At 45.7% G+C, this 20,249-nt stretch overlaps 1 protein-coding gene across 4 annotated transcripts in view; it reads left to right on the forward strand.

Moving 5' to 3' along the window:
* The first annotated feature begins 8,325 nt into the window (after nt 1-8,325).
* Nucleotides 8,326-20,249, forward strand: part of DOCK11 (dedicator of cytokinesis 11) — a 191,259-nt gene continuing 179,335 nt past the window's right edge. For all 4 annotated transcript variants that reach the window (XM_016943352.4, XM_016943353.4, XM_016943356.3 and 1 more), the window contains exon 1: nt 8,326-8,755. In XM_016943352.4, the coding sequence (XP_016798841.1) occupies nt 8,654-8,755 (102 nt within the window). In that variant the 5' untranslated portion in view covers nt 8,326-8,653. The remainder of the gene's footprint in view (nt 8,756-20,249) is intronic.

A 20,249-nucleotide genomic window follows, 5' to 3' on the forward strand; every position in this document is an offset into this window, starting at 1 on the left:
ACCTCAGGTGATCCACCTGCCTTGGCCTCTCAAAGTGCTGGGAGTATAAGTGTGAGCCACTGTGCCCAGATGAGTATTACATATATATATATATTTTTTACTTCTTTTTATTTTTTATTGTTATTATTTTTTAGAGGCGGAGTCTCACCCTGTCGCCCAGGCTGGAGTGCAGTGGCGTGATCTCGGCTCACTGCAAGCTCTGCCTCCCAGGTTCACGCCATTCTCCTGCCTCAGCCTCCCGAGTAACTGGGACTACAAGCGCCCGCCACCGCGCCCAGCTAATTTTTTTTTTTTTTTGTATTTTTAGTAGAGACAGGGTTTCACCGTGTTAGCCAGGATGGTCTCGATCTCCTGACCTCGTGATCCGCCCTCCTCAGCCTCCCAAAGTACTGGTATTACAGGCGTGAGCCACTGCACCCGGCCTAAAAAATATTTTTAAGAAAATTTAAAAATATTTTTTAAATATGTTTTTAATATTATTTTTAAAATATTCCTTTGAAGGATAAAAAAGTGAAAAAGAAGGTGTTAACTTTGGGAAATAAGGAACCTCTCATTATTCCAAGTGGTACCATAGGCGATTAATATATATTCAATAAGTTTTATATTATTTAAAATATCTTATAATTGCGATAGGGCTTTTAACTTTTTCAAATACTCATATATTGCCTATATTATTGTATCCAACAATATACAGTTGTTTGACAGATAAAATATATATGACAAGCTCACTATAAATTCATGACTAATGGATCCGCATAGAATTAGAGTAAGATGGAGAGTCTCCCAAGGCCCTTAAGGTTAGTCAGTGCCATGTGGTGTATCTGAAAGAGACCTAAAAGACCTGGCTTCTGTTTCTGGCCCTGCCAACTACTGTGTGACTTATCTGTAAAATGGGGAAAAATAATCTTGGCTCTGTCTACCTCTCCAGATTGTTCTGAAGATTGAATGAGATAATGGATATAAATATGCTTTGGAGACCATACAGCTCTCCACAATTATAGTTTGGTTGTAATAAATGCCTCAACAACACACAGAAGTGAACATGGTATCATGATTTCTTTTGTTTTGCTTTATTTATCTCATTGAAGTCATCATGAATATATTCTGATTGGAAAAGCTGCACACAATTTGTATATAATAATTAATTATTGAGTGACCTTTAAGTGCTGGGCACTGTTCTAGGCCTGCCTTGTGCAACGTTGTGGCCACTAGCCACATAGAGCTATTGAGCACGTGAATGTAGTTCATGCGACTGGGGAAATGAATTTGTAATTTTATTTAATTTTAGTTAATTTATACTTAAATACAAAAACTGATATGAAATAATTATTAGAATTGTTTTTCTGACAGGGTCTTGCTCTGTCACCCATGCTGGAGTGCAGTGGCACAATCACGGCTCACTGAAGCCTCAGACTCCTGGGCTCATGTAATCCACCTGTCTCAACCTCCTGAGTAGCTGGGACTACAGACGTGTACCACAATGCCCAGCTAATTTTTTAATTTTTAATTTTTTTGTACAGATGGGATCTTATGTTGACCAGGCTGGTTTTATTTATTTATTTATTTATTTAGAGATGGAGTCTCACTCTGTTGCCCAGGCTGGACTGCAGTGGCATGATCATGGCTCACTGCAACCTCTGCCTCCCGGTTTCAAGTGATTCTTCTGCCTCAGCCTCCTGAATAGCTGGGACTACAGGTGCGTGCCACCACGCCTGACTAATTTTTGTATTTTTAGTAGAGATGGGGTTTCACCATATTGGCCAGGCTGCTCTCGAACTCCTGACCTCGTGATCCACCCACCTCAGCCTCCCAAAGTGCTGGGATTAGACGCGTGAGCCACCACATCTGGCCAATTTTTTTGTAATTTTAGTGGAGACAAGGTTTCACCATGTTGGTCAGGCTGGTCTCAAACTCCTGACCTCAAATGATCCTCCTGCCTCAGCCTCCCAAAGTGCTGGGATTATAGTCATGAGCCACTGCACCTGGCCATTAGAAAACTTTTTTTTTTTTTTTTTTTTTGAGACGGAGTTTCGCTCTTGTTGCTCAGGCTGGTGTGCAATGGCGTGATCTCGGCTCACTGTAACCTCCCCCTCCTGAGTTCAAGCAGTTCTCCTGTCTCAGCCTCCTGAGTAGCTGGGATTACAGGCGCCCGCCACTACACCTGGCTAAGTTTTGGCATTTTTAGTAGGGATAGGGTTTCACCATGTTGGCCAGGCTTGTCTCGAACTCCTGACCTAAGGTGATCCACCCACCTCGGCCTCCCAAAGTGCTGGGATTACAGGTGTGAGCCACCATGCCCAACAAAAATATACTTTTAAAATTAATTTCACCTGCTTCTTTTTACTAATTTTTAAATGTGGCTACAAGTGAATTTATAATTACATATGTACTCATATTATATTTCTGTTGGGCAGTGCTGCTTTAGGCACTGATGATAAAGCAGTGAACAAAGGAGACAAAATATCCTGCTTTCATGGAACGTGCATTTTAGTGCGGAAGACAGATGATAAAATAAATATATAAACATATATAGTATATCAAATGGTGACAAGTGCTTTGGAGAAAAACAAAGAAAGCAAGTTAGATAGGAGATGGTAGGAGGGTTGAACTTTTAAATACGAAGGTCAAGGAACGCCCAAAATCTAGATGTTGAGAGAGTAAGTAATGAAGCTTCTTCCGCTGGGTAGAAGCAACAGTAAGTGAGGAGGCCTTGATGATGGACAAAGCCTTGGCAATTCAGGGACCCTCAAGGAGGCCTGTGTGGTAGATCATGGAGTGCAAAGGAGAGGATCAATAGGAGATGAGATCAGACAGGTATGGGAAAAAAGCTGTAATGTTATAGTAAGACAGGTCTGGTAGATTGTGATGGGCAGCTTCTGACATGGCTCCAGATGATTCTTGCCTCCTAGTATTAATGCCCTGTGTTAATATCTTCCCCTTCAATGTGAGCTGGACCTAGTGAATAAAATACAGTAAAATTGATGGGATGCCACTTCCAAGTTTAGGTTATAAAAGACTGTGGATTCCAATTGCAGGTAGTCTTTCACTCTTTCAACTCTCTCTTGTTTGCTCACTTTTTTTTCTTTTTCTTTTCTTTTCTTTCTTTCTTTCTTTCTTTCTTTTTTTTTTTTTTTGACAGAATCTCACTCTGTTGCCCAGGCTGGAATGCAGTGGTGGGATCTTGGCTCACTGCAACCTCCACCTCCTGGGTTCAAGTGATCCTCTCACCTCAGCCTCCTGAGTAGCTGGGATTACAGGTATGCACCACCACACCCTGCCAACTTTAGTATTCTTAGTAGAGACAGGGTTTCACCATGTTGGCCAGGCTGGTCTTGAACTCCTGACGTCAAGTGATCCACCCACATTGGCCTCCCAAAATGCTGGAACTACAGGCGTGAGCCACTGCGCCTGGCCCTGTTTGCTCACTTTGGTAAACTGCCATGTTATTAACTGCCTTCTGGAGAAGCTCATGAGGCAAGGAACTGAGGCCAACCTCTGGCTGACAGCCAGCAAGGAACTAAGGCCCTTACTACAACAACCTGTGAGGATCTGGATGCTGCCACAACCAGTGAATGGGCTTAAAAACAAATTCTGCCCCAGTTAAACCTTGAGATGGGTGAGGCCCCTGCTCTGACACCTTGATCATAGCCTATGAGAGATCCTGAACTCATACCTTGATGGCAGCCTAGCGAGAGACTCTGGTCTGGACAACCCAACTAAGCCATGCTTAGATTCCTGAACGACAGAAACTGTGAGATAATACATGTGTATTGTTTTAAGCTGCTAAACTTGGGGGTAATTTGTTACACAGCAAGAGATAACACTAGATATTGTAGGTCACTGTAAGTAGAAACTGAATAGGGGGTTGGTGGGACTCACTGGCTATGTTGCAAATAGACTACAGGAGGGTAAGGGTGAAAGCAGGGAGGTCAGTTGAGAGGCTATTGACATAAGCTTGGTAAGGGTTGCTGGTGGTATTGGTAGAGATATTAAGAAGTGGTTGGATTTCAGACGTATTTTGAAGGCAGAGCCAACAGGCTTTGCTGTTGGTTGGATAAAGGGTGTGTAGGTAATAAGATGACTCTAAGGCTTTTGTTCTGAGGAACTAGAAAGAATGATCATATACTGAGATGGAGAAAACTATAGAAAAACTAGATTCATGGAGAAAGAATAAGAGTTCGATTTTAGGCATGCTTAATTAGAGATACTTACTAGACATCCCAGTGGGGATGCTGAGTTCGATATACAAGTTTGATGTTTGAGGCTGGAAATAAAAATTTGAGAGTCTTTAGCATTTAGATGATAAAATGTTAAAGTCTCCTTGCTCCCCACTTCCACTCCCCACCCATGAGGCCCCCACTATTAGCTCATGTATAGGGACATACATATACACACACACCACACACACACATTTTTTTTTTTTTTTGAGACAGAATCCCGCTGTATCCTCCAGGCTGGAGTGCAGTGAAGCGATCTTGGCTCACTGCAATCTCCACCTCTCGGGTTCAAGCCATTCTCATGCCTCAGCCTCCCAAGTAGCTGAGATTACAGGGTGCACACCATCACGCCTGGGTAATTTTTGTATTTTTAGTAGAGACGGAGTTTCGCCATGCCATGTTGGTCAGGTTGGTCTCAAACTCCTGGCCAGGTTGGTCTCAAACTCCTGGCCTCAGGTGATCCGCCTGCCTCAGCCTCCCAAAATGTTGGGATTACAGGCGTGAGCCACCGCGCCTGGCCCACACATACACATTTTTATAAATAGAGTTGTTCTGCAACTTGCTTTTATTAGTGAATATCCTTTAGAGCTTTTTCAATGTAATTACATACATATTTACCTCATTCTTTTTTTAATAGCTGAAGAGAGTCCCTTCGTTTGAATAAATCATGTGTATTCATTCATTCGCTGAACAACTATTTTTTGAGCACTCACAATGTGCCAGGCAGTGGTCTAGGGACTGATCATAAAGAAGTCCCTTTTAGATGGACATTCAGGTTCTTTCTAATATTTTGCTATTACAAACATTTGATATAATGACCATCCTTATACAGGCATCTGAGCTCACATATGCAAGTTTTTATTTGGCATTGATTTATACAAGTGGAATTTCTCGGTCAAAGGGCTCAATGGCATTTCTAATACTTGTATCTCAGGTTCAATTAGGATAGTGTTAATGCAGCAGCTAAATTTGTGATAAAAACTGAATATATTTAACGAATGTGGAAAAGAAATCGCCCAATAAAATGCCCTATTGGAAGTTGTAAGATTGCACCTACGATTTCTCTTTACTATGTGAGTGTAGTTATATCCAAATCCTACCCATTCCGCAAAGCCCAGCTCAAATGCTCAAACATCCCCTGTTCCAGAAAACCTTTCATAGACCCAAGCAGATATGATCTCTCCTGCCTTTTTTTTTCTTTTTTCTTTTTTGAGATGGAGTCTCACTCTTCTTGCCCAGGCTGGAGGGCAATGGTGCAATCTTGGCTCAGTGAAATCTCTGCCTCCCGGGTTCAAGTGATCTCCTGCCTCAGCCTCCCAAGTAGTTGGGATTACAGGTGCCTGCCACCATACCTGGCTAATTTTTGTATTTTTAGTAGAGACGGATTTTGCCATGTTGGTTAGGCTGGTCTCGAACTCCTGACCTCAGGTGATCCACCCACCTCGGCCTCCCAAAGTGCTGGGATTACAGGCATGAGCCACCGCGCTCGGCCTCTCCTGCCTCTTTACCTTGAGTATGGTCTGTATCACATACTACTTTGTACCATAAATACATTCTCTACTAGACTTTCTTTTTTTTTTCCCAGAAGGAAATAGTGTCTTTAATTCATACTGCATTCTCCCTCAGTGCGTAGCACCATGCTCAATGTTTATGTATTTAAATAGAAGTCTTAAACCAGAAGAAGTGAAATCTACAATCTCAAGAATGAGCATAGAGCCTGCACAATGGCCAGATGGTGTTTGTGCACCATCAGTGTGACATATGCTTCCCATGGCTCACAATACTCTGCAGAAATTGCTTACTTCTCCTACTCTATCTTGTACCACTCCTCTTCCTTCTACGCTCCAGCCACACTGGCCTTTTTTTGGTCTTTGAACACACTAAGTCTGCCCCCATCTCTAGGCCTTCGTTCCTGGCATTTCTGTCGCCTGGAATGGTCTACCTGCTGATCTCTGCTGACTGCTTCTTTAAGACTCAGCTCAGTGTTTACCTCCTCAAAGAAGCTTTTCTTGATCATCTATTTTAAACTAGGTCCCCAACTCCAGTTACTCTCTATCAACTCACCTTAATTCTCTACATAGCATTTATGTTTCTGAAATTAACATGTTCATTTCTTTGCACTCACATGTGAGCTCCAGGAGAGGAGGGACCTTGCCTGTCTTGTTCAATGCTGTGCACCTTCAGTGGCTACCATAGAGCCTGTGGTACTAAGAATGCTTTTGGCTGAAAGTAACAGAATATTCATCTAAACGTGTCATAAACTGCAGGGGTTTATTTTTCTTACATAAAAAGGAACTAGAGGTAGGCAGTATCAGGCCTGGTTCAACAGTTCAATGCTGTCTGGATTCTGCATTGGCTTCTCTGAGATTGCCTTGGCCTTGCCTCATGGTTGCAATATGGCTGCCAAGGGCCAAAGCATTGCAAGAAAACATCCCTCTCAGGAAGAAAGTGGGGCCTGGGCCTCTCTCCTTTTTTTTTTTTTTTTTTTTTTTTCATCAAGGTAGAAAAACTTTCCCAGGAACCCTCCTCTCACACTTCCCTCTTATATCTTATTGGCCCAAACCGATTGGGAGTCTAGACCATCCCACTAGTCAATAAGAGGGAGCTCATCATGGTTTTTTCATCAGTCATGATTCATCACCTGGAGTTGGGCCTGCCTTCCTTAAACCCTGTGGCTCTGCCCTATATCTGAAGTAAATCTGGGCTCTCTTTGCAAGCAAAAAGTGTTATAGCTATTGTGGTGGTAACCAACAGCATGAGCCACACAGGCCTTTATGGAACAGAGGGTATGAATTCTTGGAGATCAGCCTACACGCAACAATTAACAAATTTTACACGTACTGTGCAAAACTAAGATTTGTGACAGAATGTCTTTAGAGGACTTCCAGGTCCCAGGCCCTCTAGGAGCCTCCATATATGCTTTATTGAGACTGATGGGATGGCTGAAATAGGCTTACTGCGAAGAGACTTGGCCTTTTCTGGGTTCAAAGAAACCATCACCACGCATGCCCTTGTTTCCATAATAAAGTCCCCTAAAAGACTGTTTGGTCTTTGAGGGTGGGGAAAGTGCCCGATGGGTGGTGGTAGGACTGCTTTCAGAAGGGCTGCTCGGTCCCCCAGACTGAGGGCCATTTTCAAACTCTCAACAAATGAAATAACCAGATAGAAAACTGCCACCATCAGTGGAGCCTTTCACTCTGCACTTCAGGAGGTCTGACAGGGTCACTAGTACTTCAAGATTCCCGTCCCTATTTCTGTCTTAAGCATGTTCGTTTTATACCCTGTTATGAGATGTTCTTTGATTCTTGGAAAAACAATTTCTTGGAAGCTGAAAAGGGTAAGGAGATAAATAGGAAATGGAGAGGTGAGTGCAGGGCACTTGTAAAAGCTACTATAAGATTGGTAAGTCCACCAAACCCAGGGAGATGGCCTTCCTAATGCCCACCCCCACCCCACTCCTGGTGCAGTCAGTGCTGACCTAGGGATCACCTGCCACAGGCTCAGGCTCCACCACCCAGCTCTCCCCCGTGGGGGACGGAGCGAGGGGTGCCGCCACAATAAGTTCCCACTTCCAGAAGCATGCTCTCTCCCCAGTGTTGCCCCCTGTTAGGTGAGCCAACTGAGTAGGAAAACGGTGTGGGCGAGGAGGGGGACCCAGTCGAGCCGCTCACGCTGGAAAGCAGCTCTCTGTCCTTCGACATTGGTGCGACCCTTCCCCAAGGAGCACACAAAAGGCGGCTGCTCCACGTTGTTTTCCAGCCCCTAGCCGCCTGGGCCCTGGGGGCTTGCGGGGTGGAGGGACGTGAGAGTTCTCCAGCCCTCCTGCGGGCACTGCAGCTCGGAGGCGGGAGAGGAGCACTAGGGCGGGAGAGGAGCACGCCCCACTCTTGGAGACATTTCATCACCCCTCTCTGTTCCCCCACCCCACCCCGCCCTCCCCACTCAAGCGGAAAAAAAGCAGCAGCCCAGATCTCCCCTCCCGGATGCGGCTGCACCAGAAACATCAGCTGCGGGCGGAGCCCGAGCGGTAGCCACTTCCCCCCTCTTCCCTCGTGACCCTCGCCCCCACCTCCAGTTCTCCCTCCCCCTCTACACACCCTTCCCCATCAGACACACCCTCCTGCTTCGGCTGCTGGCGATCGGAGCTCGGGCCCTCTAGGGGAGGGAGCTGCCGCCGCCGACGCCGTGGGGCAGGACAGTGAGCGGGCGAAGCGAGCGAGAAAAGGAGGGAAGGAGGGAACGAGGGAGGAGCAGCGGGTGGGAGGTGGGAGGGAGGAGCAGCGTGAGCCGCGCCGCCGCCGAGCTGCGATGTGGCCGGCCGGCCGGCGAGTAAACAGAGGGAGCAGCAGCGGCCGCGGCCGCCGCGGGCCGGGGCAGTGAGTCCACCCGCCCGCCGAGGTCCGCCCGCCCGCCGAGACCCGCCCGCCGCCGCTGCCATGGCCGAAGTGCGCAAATTCACCAAACGGCTCAGCAAGCCTGGCACGGCGGCTGAGCTCCGGCAGAGCGTGTCTGAGGCCGTGCGGGGCTCCGTGGTGCTGGTGAGTGGCCGGGGGACGGGGCATCCCGGGGGACGCGCTCCAGGCGGGAGCGACGCGGGAAGGGGCAGGAACGGCGCCAGTGCGGCCGCTTGGTGCGCCGCGCGCTGTCTTTCTCCGCTCCAGTAAGTTTTCGCACCGGCAGCCGCCGGCCGGGGTCCGAGTCCCAGGCGCCGGCTGACAGCTCTCCGGCCGCCCGGCACGGCGGAGGCGTGCGCCGGGATGGAAGCAGACGGGCAAAGCCGGGCTCGGACGGCTGCGGAGGAGGCGGAGGCGGAGGCGGAGGCGGAGGCTCCCACCCAGGGTCGGGGCCGGGGGTGTGAGCTAAAGAGCTGACCTCGCGCTGCTCTGGACTCGGCACAAAGAGCCGGGGACAAGGGCACGACGAGATCCTGATCCCCTCCCGCGAGCACCTGAGGCCGCCTAGGCGGAAGGATGCGATGAGCGTTTGGCACACACACTCTCGCGCGCACACATACACACACTGTGTACACAAAAAAGAACCCCACCCAGAAAGCCCCGGGCGCCCAAGCTCGGGCTGGCGGTGAGAACAGAGGAAGCAGAGCGACTTCCTCCTGCAACTGGGGAGAGAGAGTGGTGATGGGTGTTGAAGGGGTGCTGCTGCGGAGGAAGGGCATTAGAAACAACGGGGTTCTGCGACAGAGTGGGCGCAGGGTCATCCACCGCAGGGAGAGTGTGTCCCTCGGGGACACGCGAGCGCTCCAGAGGCAAGGGGACCAAGGGGACGGTGCCGTGGGGATTTGGGGGAAGACTGGGTGTGTCAGTCCAGGGATGGAGGACCTGGGGTCAGAGCCCCACAGCTCAGGACTGGGGGATGGGGATTTGAAAGCGCGCTGACTCCCTGGGAACCCTCCCAGAGCACCCTCAGCCTTATCCAGATTGTCTGACTCTGGAGAAAGGCTAAAGGGTGCTAACGGGCACTTGCCCCTTCTCTTGTTTTCAAGACACTCGTTGCCAGTTTCCTGGACAAGCGAAGAAACCCTGAATAAGCAATCGGACTGATTAATTAGTGTTTGTTTTGTTACTTTGTTTTTTGGTTGTTGTTTTTGTTTGTTTTTGTCTCCCTCAGCTCCATTTTACAGCGAGTCGTTTGCTGTGTTTAAATTTCACCGTTTAAGAGAGGGCTCTTTTTGTTAAAACAACTTGTCATCGGAAGGGAACTTCACAGCTTTTCCTTGTAATTTTTCTGTTGATCTTGTAGAATCAGCAATAAAACCCAGCATTAAAGGGAGGCCAGGGGCTTGATCCCAACAGTGGAGAAAGTTGACATTAGTGGGAGTTCTGGAGGAGGATCAAAGGTAAACTATGTACCTTTGAGATAAAGATCTGATCCCTAATAGCTACAACTGTGCAAACCTAAGTGACTTTAAAGTAATCTCTTTATTGTGGCTAGACCCTTGAAAGTTTAATTCTGCTGTTTAGTGGAGCTAAATCCAGACCTTTAATGTTACTTTAATGGACTTGGCTTGTTGTGTATTTCAGTCTGATTTTGGAGTGAGGACCTGTTGAGATCAGATTGGAGCCTTGCCTGTCATCACAGCCAGTTAAGAGAGGAAGGCAAGCTGTGTGCAGAGCATTTATACCAGGGCTCTCATCTTGGGTGATTGTTAACAAGTGATTCAATCTACCTAGCAGAGAACGCTTTCCTAAATTCAGAGAAAACAAAAAACCTTCCTTGAGCGGGGTTGGCTGGCCTTCTACCACAACACGTGAAGAAAGCTGTAGGTGGACAGATTTCTCGAGAATAAATGGGACTAAGAAAATTTCCACTGGGATTTGATCAGCACTTGACCTGCCACCCTAGCAGCAAAAAGTTAACATTAGCATTCTTTCCCCTGTTTTTAGGTTTTCAAAAGAATTTTGTGCATTGTAGGTTCAGCGGCTCCTTCCTGACCATTGATTCTATGGCGAAGGAGGAAAAACTGTTATTGGCAGGAGTCTTTTCTAGGAGATGCTGGCAGTGGCCATGGTTCCCTTGTCAGCCCAGCTTACTTGGGACCAAGGTCATTGATTTTTACCGTTTACACCAGGCAATGCAGAGGAATATTTACTCATTACTCTAGTATGTGAACCACATTGAGATTTTGGGAGTGAGGGAGAACAGATTCTAGTAATCTAAATCAATGAATATCTATTGAGCCCTTACAATGTGCCAGACACAATGCTAGATGCTCTATAATTATGAGAATGCAAATGATCTTTTTCTTCATTTGTTTTCATTATTTACAATCTGGGTTGGTTGTGTGTATGGGAATGTCTTTGTCAATAGGACACCCAGATTATGCACACAAATCAAGTTTAGATTCTTCATAGAGCCTTAGCAAATGCTATTTGTAAGCAGTTTAGTCAACGAAAAAATAAGGAAATAGTTCTTACATGGAATGTATGCTCCTAAATGACTCTCTCTCACAAAGAGCTGTTAACCAAAGTTAGTAAAACCACGAGTGGCTGGAGAGTGAGGGGACCATGTTGCAGCTGCTGCCATAACTTCTGATTCTTTTAAGGGACAGCTGAGGTAGGATTTACACTTGTGCTATAAACCCAAGATACTCACATTGGGGCTTCAATATGAGTTAGAGCCATTACCGCAGCAAGTCAAGCTTTCCTCTGGTGTATCTCTTGTTAGAACATGGAAAACCCACCAAGCTGTACAAATATACAGTATTTCCTGTTTAGGTTTTTTTTTTTAATTTTTTTTTAAGGATTTTGGAATTACACCCTTGTTGGCCTGTTGCTAACATCATTCAGTTTTCCTCACTGTTTGAAAAATTCAGATGGCTGGGCCTGGGCTATATATAGCATGTTGTTGCGTATTCAAACTGTTATTCAGTTATTAGTACTTCCACGAATCTATTAACTAACTACATAATAAAGCAGACAGAGAGACTGTTCCACTGTTACTGCATTTTCCTATAAGTTCAGCATTTTTATGAAGGTCAGTTTTAACCCAGGGAAAGGGATAATTACAGAATCATCATTGACAGATTTCTCAAGAGGGGATTGGGGAGAAACATTATAACCTGAGAGTGTATGTGATTAAGAGAGAAGTGTTTACATATATACTTGTTTAAAATGCAGAGTTTTTAATTTTTAAATTGATTTTGTTGTAATTCAGGATGTAGCTACTGGTGCCGCAGGGGAACAAAGGCATTTTGCTAAACCTGTTGTATTATGGCCGCCCTTTAGAGAAGCCACTTTATCAGCCTGGAAGAGTCGCCTAGTAGCTGTTTAAATACTGTTTACTGCGGAGCTTACCCTCAATTCCTTGTGCGCCAAAAGATCGGGAAAGAGTTGCTAGATATTAGGGGTTGTAGCCCCTGGACGCGCCGTAATGCACGCAGCGTCCCCTGGCTGGCATCAGCCAGATTTCGTTTAATAGCTCCAGTAGAGAAAAGCTCTCCAGAAGCTGAGAATGGCTGAAAAGCGTCTGCAGCTGTTGACTCCCCCAACCCGCCGCTCACAACTACCTTTGCGTGGAATGTTTGTTATGTTTGCATTTAGGGAAGCGCTGAAACGGAACCACTCCTCTGCTCCCTCTTCCCAAGGGAATTTGTGGAAAGTAGGTAATATAGGACAAAACCCACAGCCTCATCTGTAAGGAGGTGAGAACAATACGGAATAAAAGCCAGTTTCAACTTGGGCTTCTTGACCAAGCATTTCCAGTTCAGAGGCTCTCAATGAACTGAGCTGTCAATGAACTGAGGGTCAGGAAAGTTAACCAGAGCGTTAGCACCTAAACATAAAATAGTCTCGCTACTGGAGGTTAGCAGGGCCCAGAGCAAGCCACTCCACCAGGATCTGTACAAAAGACCGGTGCAGGTTGCTGTGAAGCCAGAGAGGCCTCCTTGCTGAACCCTTGTTTAAGCACCAAATAGGAAAATTTGTTTTCTGAGACTAACATGTTAAAAAATTCTCTGGATTGAGTCTTTTTCTATTCTAATCACCAGTGAACCTTTGTTTTTTAAGCTTTCATTGCTTTTTTTTTTTTTAGACGGAGTCTCCCTCTGTCGCCCAGACTGGAGTGCGGTGGCAGGATCTCGGCTCACTGCAAGCTCCGCCTCCCGGGTTCACGTCATTCTCCCGCCTCAGCCTCCCGAGTAGCTGGGACTACAGGCGCCCGCCACCACGCCCGGCTAATTTTTTGTATTTTTAGTAGAGACGGGGTTTCACCGTGTTAGCCAGGATGGTCTCGATCTCCTGACCTCGTGATCCGCCCGCCTCGGTCTCTCAAAGTGCTGGGATTACAGGCGTGAGCCACCGCGCCTGGCCTTCATTGCTTTATTACATGCCAAATGCTTGTTTATTGTACAACAGCTAGAAAAACAGAAAAGTAAGAATAATTATCACCATCTCATTACCCAGAGGAAGCTCCGTAAATATTTTAATGTAAATATTTACCTTTCTCTCTTTCTATGTGTATATATACACATCTATAAATACACATATATACTGTATATATAGATGTATACATATCTATACATACATATACATACACACATATATGGATGGAAAGAAATATACACAAACTTTTTATTTTTGTTTATGTATTTTTTTTTTGAGACAAAGTCTTGCTCTTTACCCAGGTTGGAGTGCAGTGGTGTAATCATGGCTCACTGCAGCTTTGACCTTTGGGGCTCAAGGGATCCTCCCACCTCAGCCTCCCAAGTAGCTGGGACTGCAGGCAAACGCCACCATGCCCAGCTAAAGTTTTTTTTGTTTTTGTTTTGTTTTGTTTTTTTAGTAGAGACAGGGTTTCACAGTGTTTCCCCAGGCTGGTCTCAAACTCCTGAGCTCAAGCAGTCCTCCCACCTTGGCCTCTCAAAGTGCTGGGATTACAGGCATGAGCCACTTCGCCTGGCCACACAAACTTTTAAATAATTTTTTTCATTTATCAGTATCTTATGAATATTTTTTGATGTCAATAAATACAAATCTATATAATCATATTTAATGACTGCCTAAATTTTCATTATGGGTGTACCAGAGGTAATTATCATTTATTGTTTGATATTTTGATAGTTTTTCTAATTTTGTGCTGTTATAAACATGAACTATAAAGGTAAATAGCTATATATCTTTCTTTACTTTTAAATTTAAATTAATTAAAAATAATCATATCCAGGCATGGTGGCTCACACCTGTAATCCCAGCACTTTGGGGGGCTGAGGCAGGCATATCACCTGAGGACGGGAGTTTGAGACCAGCCTGGCCAACATGGCAAAACCCCGTCTCTACTTAAAAAAAAATACAAAAATTAGCTGAGTGTCATGGCGCATGCCTGTAGTCCCAGGTACTCGGGAGGCTGAGGCAGGAGAATCGCTTGAACCCAGGAGGTGGAGGTTGCAGTGATCTGAGATCCCACCACTGCACTTCAGCCTAGGCGACACAGCGATACTCCGACTCAAAAAAAGTAATAATAATAATCAGTTTCTAAATTTCACTTGCCACAGTTCAAGTGCTCAATAGCCACATGTGGCTAGTGGCTACTATATTGGACTGCATATACTATATATGCAGATAAAGAGCATTACCATCAGTAACTGAGTGAATGTCTTTGAGAAGGCATCTTCAAAATTGCCAAATCGTCCCCTTAGGATAAATTTCTAGCAGTGAACTTGCTTGCTCAAAGATTACACTGTATGCATTTTTAGTATTAAAAATTCCTCTTAAACATACTGTTAAATTGCTCTACAGAAAGTAGCTTCAGTTTACTCTTTCACCAGGAGAGTGTGAGGGTGTTCATTTCCCCTCTCCCATGCCAACGCTTGTTAGTAATATTTTAAAAATGTTTTGCAGTTTGATAGGAAATAAATGGTACATCACCGTTCTAATTTGCATTTCTTTGATTACTCTTAAAGTTGAACAGTTTTTCATGTTGATTGGCCTTTCATAGTTCTTCTGTTGAGGCTTGAATGAATCTGCTTACAGACTTATTTCCTCGTTTGTGATTCTTGCAATACAGTCTCCATCCCCCAAGATTCTGTTTTGCTAAGTCTGGGGTGGGGCCTGCATCTGTATTCTTTAAAAGGACCCCAGATGATTCTCATGTGCACAGAAACACTCATCTAGACCGCTTGTCCACTCAAGGCAGGAATGTCCTTTCCACCCAGCCCTGACAAATGATTATTTAGCTTCTCCTTAAACACCTCTGCCTGTTAGAGGGCTATGTTAGAAAAGGTTCTTGAGCCGAAATTTACTGTGTAAATTTCACCATGGGCTAGACCTAGCTCTGCTGTTGGAGCCACACGTTTGCTTCCTTCCTCTTTTGCATAACAACCTCTCAAATATTTAGAGACAGCCACCATGTCATTTTAAAATTCACTCTTCACAAAGCCAAAGAGGCTACATTTCTTTCCTTCGTTCCCTACATGACTTGGTTTCAAGATTCTTCATATCATTATCATCCTGTTTGGGCTCTTTTCCAAGTTTTCTACGTCCTACTTAAGATGTGAGAGACAGAGCATAAGCTAGAGGATCAGATCTGGTCTTGAACCCAACGTCTGTCACTTGCCTGAATTGTGAACAGACGCAAGTAACCTGGTCTCATTTTCCTTATCTGTGAAATGGGAATAAATAGTAGTACCTCCCTTGTGGAGTTCTTGGGAATAACGAAGGTAACATATGGAAAGTTTCTAATGTATAAGTGATTCATAAAGGTTAAAAAAAGATATCTGGCCAAAACAAAACAAACAAACAAACAAAAAAACAGTATTCCAGAAGGATCTGCCACTGAATACAGTCAGGGAGGGGGCAATGTTTTGTATCATTTCTGGGTGTGAGCCGAGAAGCGGGGGGCTGTGTATTCATTTTTATTCCCAGCCCAGCCCCTCACACAGTGTCTGGAGTGCAGTAGATTCTTAGGTGTTTTGTGAAAATACACTGCCAACCTTGGGTAGGATGGACTCATTGTTGGGAGAAGAGCCTGGAGGCCAGGAAATGACTTAAAATACAGTTAATATAGTTCTGGAGAGAGCTAACAAAGGCTTTTTTTTTTTTTTTTTTTTTGAAATGGAGTTTCACTCTTGTCGCCCAGGCTGGTGTGCAATGGCACGATCTTGGCTCACTGCAACCTCTGCCTCCCGGGTTCAAGCGATTCTCCTGCCTCGGGCTCCTGAGTAGCTGGGATTACAGATGCGTGCCACCACGCCCCATATAATTTTTGTATTTTTAGTAGAGACAGGGTTTCACCACGTTGGCCAGGCTGATCTCGAACTCCTGACCTCAGGTGATCCACCCACCTCTGCCTCCCAAAGTGCCGGGATTACAGGCCTGAGCCACTGCACCAGGCGAACAAAGGCTTTTAACTGAGGCAATGAGAATGGAGATAAGGGAGAAGACATAAGAAACATTGTGCTGAGAAAATCAACAGGATTTGGTGATTCTTAAAAGGGAAGGAGAAGGGGGAGGAAGAAAGAGAGGAAGAGCGGAGGTGGAGTCAAGATAATTTTGAGGTTTCTCAGCTTGTGTGAACTGAAGGAAAAGCAAGTTTGTTGATAGGGGAAGGGAAAAGAAAATGAGCAACTTCTGTTTGAGAGAGTTGTCAGGGCAAAGCCAGGTTTCAGTTAAGCAAGACGGTGGCTAAGCATATAAGGTTGTCTTTTGGCAAAGGACTAGGGTTCTCGAGGGCAGAGGTGGAAAGTGTTCCAAGTGGGTTCAGGAAGGAGAGGAAGAGCCAGGAAAAGGCCAGGGCTGAGTGGACAGAGATGAAATTGTAGGCGAGATTAGCTGATTGAAGAGGTTTGCACCTTTGGGGGTGATTAGGGAAGTGGGAGGCAGGGTGTGGAGAAACGATCTGGAGGCCAGCCCCAGACTTCCAGTTAGAATGGGGTGGGGATGGGAAGTGAGTTCACCCCTTGGGCAGATCCCACTCTGGGGTGGGTCTGAGCAGCAGTTGCCCTGAGGAGCAGGGGGTCAGTGAGGGGTTGACTTCCTGCTCAGGTGCTCAGGAAGAGGCTAATAGGATAGTTCCTGCTTTTAAGGGAGACTAGAGGTACGCAAATAACCTAGAGAAGATAGAAGCCAGATAGGAGGCCAGTGGTCATTGGTTTCCCAGTCTTCACCCCATCTCCGACCCCCACCCCAGCCCCCAGTGCTCTCTCTTAAGATCCTTAACGTTTTTCAAGACTTTCGTCCTTTCTGGGTTCGACAAGGTTAAATAGGCCTTTACTAATGAACATTGTTCTGTTTATGGCATTTCCCACATTTATTTGACCACAGACCCTGCCCCACCCCCAACCGGCTTTTTATGGAAAGTGGAGAGTAAATGGTAACATCTAACAGGCTGAGAAATTCCTATATAGTGTGCGTGTGTAACTAACTCATCTTGGCGTTCTCTTACTTGACCTCTGTGGATTGCAAGCAGTGGTTGCTACTTTCCCATGCTCCACGTCAAGAACCACCCTTGCTGTTCAGTTCAGAGGAGTAATTCACCTGTCTGATTGTGCTTTCTCCTGAGCTGTAGAATTGTCAGCAAGTCATGTTGAAAGATGATTAGTTTTTAAAAATAATTTGTTTATCATGGAAGGGGAGGCCAAAACTACATGAGGGTACAGCTCGAGCCATTTCTTCTCTTCTGTAAATCCTAAGGGTACTTAGAATACGTTTCTCTTTGAGATTTACACCCCTTGGTTTAATTTTTATCAGGCATGCAGAGGAGTTGGTGGGTAACATTGGCCTGCCGTTTATATCAGCCTACAGCCAGATGCCTTTTTGATTCCTTGCAGCACCCCACCCTGGACGCTCCCAGAGCAGTAGCTTGAATGGAGCAAAGAGACAGCCTCAGTTAGCTGCCATTGCCTTTGTAAGCTTGTGCTTCAGAGCAAAGTGGTTAAGAGCTTGGGCTCTGGAAGCATGCTGCCCAGGTTCAGAGTTCAGCCCTAGATGACCTTGGGCCAATTATTTAACCTTCCTGGGCATTGGTAACCCCCTCAGGGGCTTGTTGAAAGGCTTAAATGAGTTATTTGTTTTGTTTTGTTTTGTTTTTGAGACGGGGTCTCGCTCTGTCACCCAGGCTGGAGTGCAGTGACACGAACTTGGTTCACTGTAACCTCCGCCTCCTGGGTTCAAGTGATCCTTCCATCTCAGCCTCCCTAGTAGCTGGGACTACAGGTGTGCACCACCATTGCCCGGCTAATTTTTGTGTTTTTAGTATAGAGACAGGGTTTTGCCATGTTGGCCAGTCTGGTCTCGAACTCCTGACCTCAAATGATCCGCCTGCCTCGGCCTCCCAAAGTGCTGGGATTACAGGCGTGAGACACCATGCCCAGCCTTGAGTGAGTTATTATATTCTTAATGTATAATATTGAAAGCACTTCAAGTGGGGTTTGCCAATTGTTAAGTACTGATGACTGTTGGCTCGCATTATCATCCCCAGGCTTTATGGTGGGCAAGAGACGTCTTTTGTATATGTGTTACAAGTCAGCAGACAGAAAAGTTAACTGGAAGAGGGGAAGCAGGTACCCTTGCTTTAATTCCTTGCTCCAGATGATGCCCCAAAGGGGTGAGCCACATGGCTGATCCAAGAATCTTACCCTTCCTGGAAGAACAAGCTGGCAGACCCCTCTGCATGAGGTTCTTGCCAATACCCGTTCCCAGTCTGACTTAGTCATACTGAAAAGCCTAGTGGATGGTAGCAAGCGTTCTGGGTTTTTGGCATTTTCTACCTTCACACGAGTTTAATGAGTGAGTGGGAAGGCTGGTCCTCAAGTAGGGAGAAGCACTCTGTCCTGTGCCTTGGGCCGGAAGGCTCTCCAGACTGAGGAAACTGTACCTGTGGCCTTTGGCAGAAGCACTTACCTTTATGCCAGCCTGTTCAGTGTGATTTATGCAAAGGGGTGAATAGAAGAGAATTGGGATCTGTGTGGAAAAACAGAGCTTGGACATGCCTACCTTTCCCTTTCAAACCTTCACTGATGCCAGGCACGTTAGCCTATGCCTGTAATCCCAGCCCTTTGGGAGGCTGAGCTGGGAGGATTGCTTGAGCCTGGGAGTTCCAGGCCAGCCTGGGAGATACAGGGAGACCCCCATCTTTACAAAATTAAAACAAAAATGAGCCAGGCGTGGTGGCACATGCGTGTAGTCCAGCTACTTGAGAGACTGAAGTGGGAGGATTCCTTGAGCCCAGGAGTTCGAGGCTGCAGTGAGCCTTGATTGTGCCACTGCACTCCAGCTTGGGTGACAGACTGAGACCCTGTCTCAAAAAAAAAAACAAAAAACAAAAAACAAAAACCAAAAAACCTTTATTGATATCCCTTTCACTCTTAATCCTCATATTTAATAGTCAAATAAATATTGAAATGCAAATGCTTTTTTAAAGTTCTATTTTGGGGCTGAGCGCGGTGGCTCACACCTATATTCCCAGCACTTTGGGAGGCCGAGGTGGGTGGATCACTTGAGGTCAGGAGTTTGAGATCAGCCTGGCCAACATGGTAAAACCCTGTCTCTACCAAAAATACAAAAATTAGCTGGGCATGGTGGTGCACGCCTGTAATCCCAGCTACTTGGGAGGCTGAGGCATGAGAATCGCTTGAACCCGGGAGGCAGAGGTTGCAGTGAGCTGAGATCACGCCACTGCACCCCAGCCTGGGCGACAAAGTGAGACTGTCTCAAAAAAAAAATTATATTTTGGAAACATACGTTTTAATAGGAAATTTTAAAACTTAAAGCTGTCTCGAGAAATTATTCTTTTATATTTGGCTATTCTGGTTTTGTGGTAGCAGGATAAGTTCTGTTAAGGATAGTGTGTGGCTGGGCATGATGGCTAGTGCCTAAAATGCCAGCACTTTGGCAGGCTGAGGCAGGAGGATTGTTTGAGGCCAGGAGTTCAAGACCAGCCTGGGCAACATAGCAAGACCCCCGTCTTTCCAAAAAAATAAAAAGAATAGTGCGCACAGGTTCCTAGCAGAGTCAGTACAGTGGAAAACATGCCGAGTGTTCCAGCTCTACGTGGTTCATCTTTTGTCTGTGTACAGCCTTGCACAATCATGCCTAAATTTGCTATTAATGATTTCCTGCGATTCTTCTCCACTTTTATTGCCTATTGAGTTTATTGTTCATGGGAAGTTATGTGCTTTTGCCTTTTTTGACTTCTGTTGGATTGTGTATATGTTTCAAGCTGCTAAGAAATGTTAGAAGATATTCTGATACTTCAGCTTTCCCATCGCATTGCTTTCCCTAATGACTGGAAATATTTTACTGGGTAAGATTTAACTGAGAAGTCAAGTGTTGCTTCCAAGTCTCTGAGACAGAACATCTTTATTTGAAGTGTTTCAGTGAAGTGTGTCAGAAGGCTGGGGAATTCATTTGTATAAGATTTTTTTTTTTTCCGGAGACAGAGTCTTGCTCTGTCACCCAGGCTGGAGTGCAGTGGCAACCTCCGCCTCCTGTGTTCAAGCGATTCTCCTGCCTCAGCCTCCCAAGTAGCTGGGATTACAGGCATCTGCCACCACGCCCGGCTAATTTTTGTATTTTTAGTAGA

Source organism: Pan troglodytes, chromosome X (assembly GCF_028858775.2).
Source record: "Pan troglodytes isolate AG18354 chromosome X, NHGRI_mPanTro3-v2.0_pri, whole genome shotgun sequence".
In the NCBI taxonomy this organism is placed as follows: domain Eukaryota; kingdom Metazoa; phylum Chordata; class Mammalia; order Primates; family Hominidae; genus Pan; species Pan troglodytes.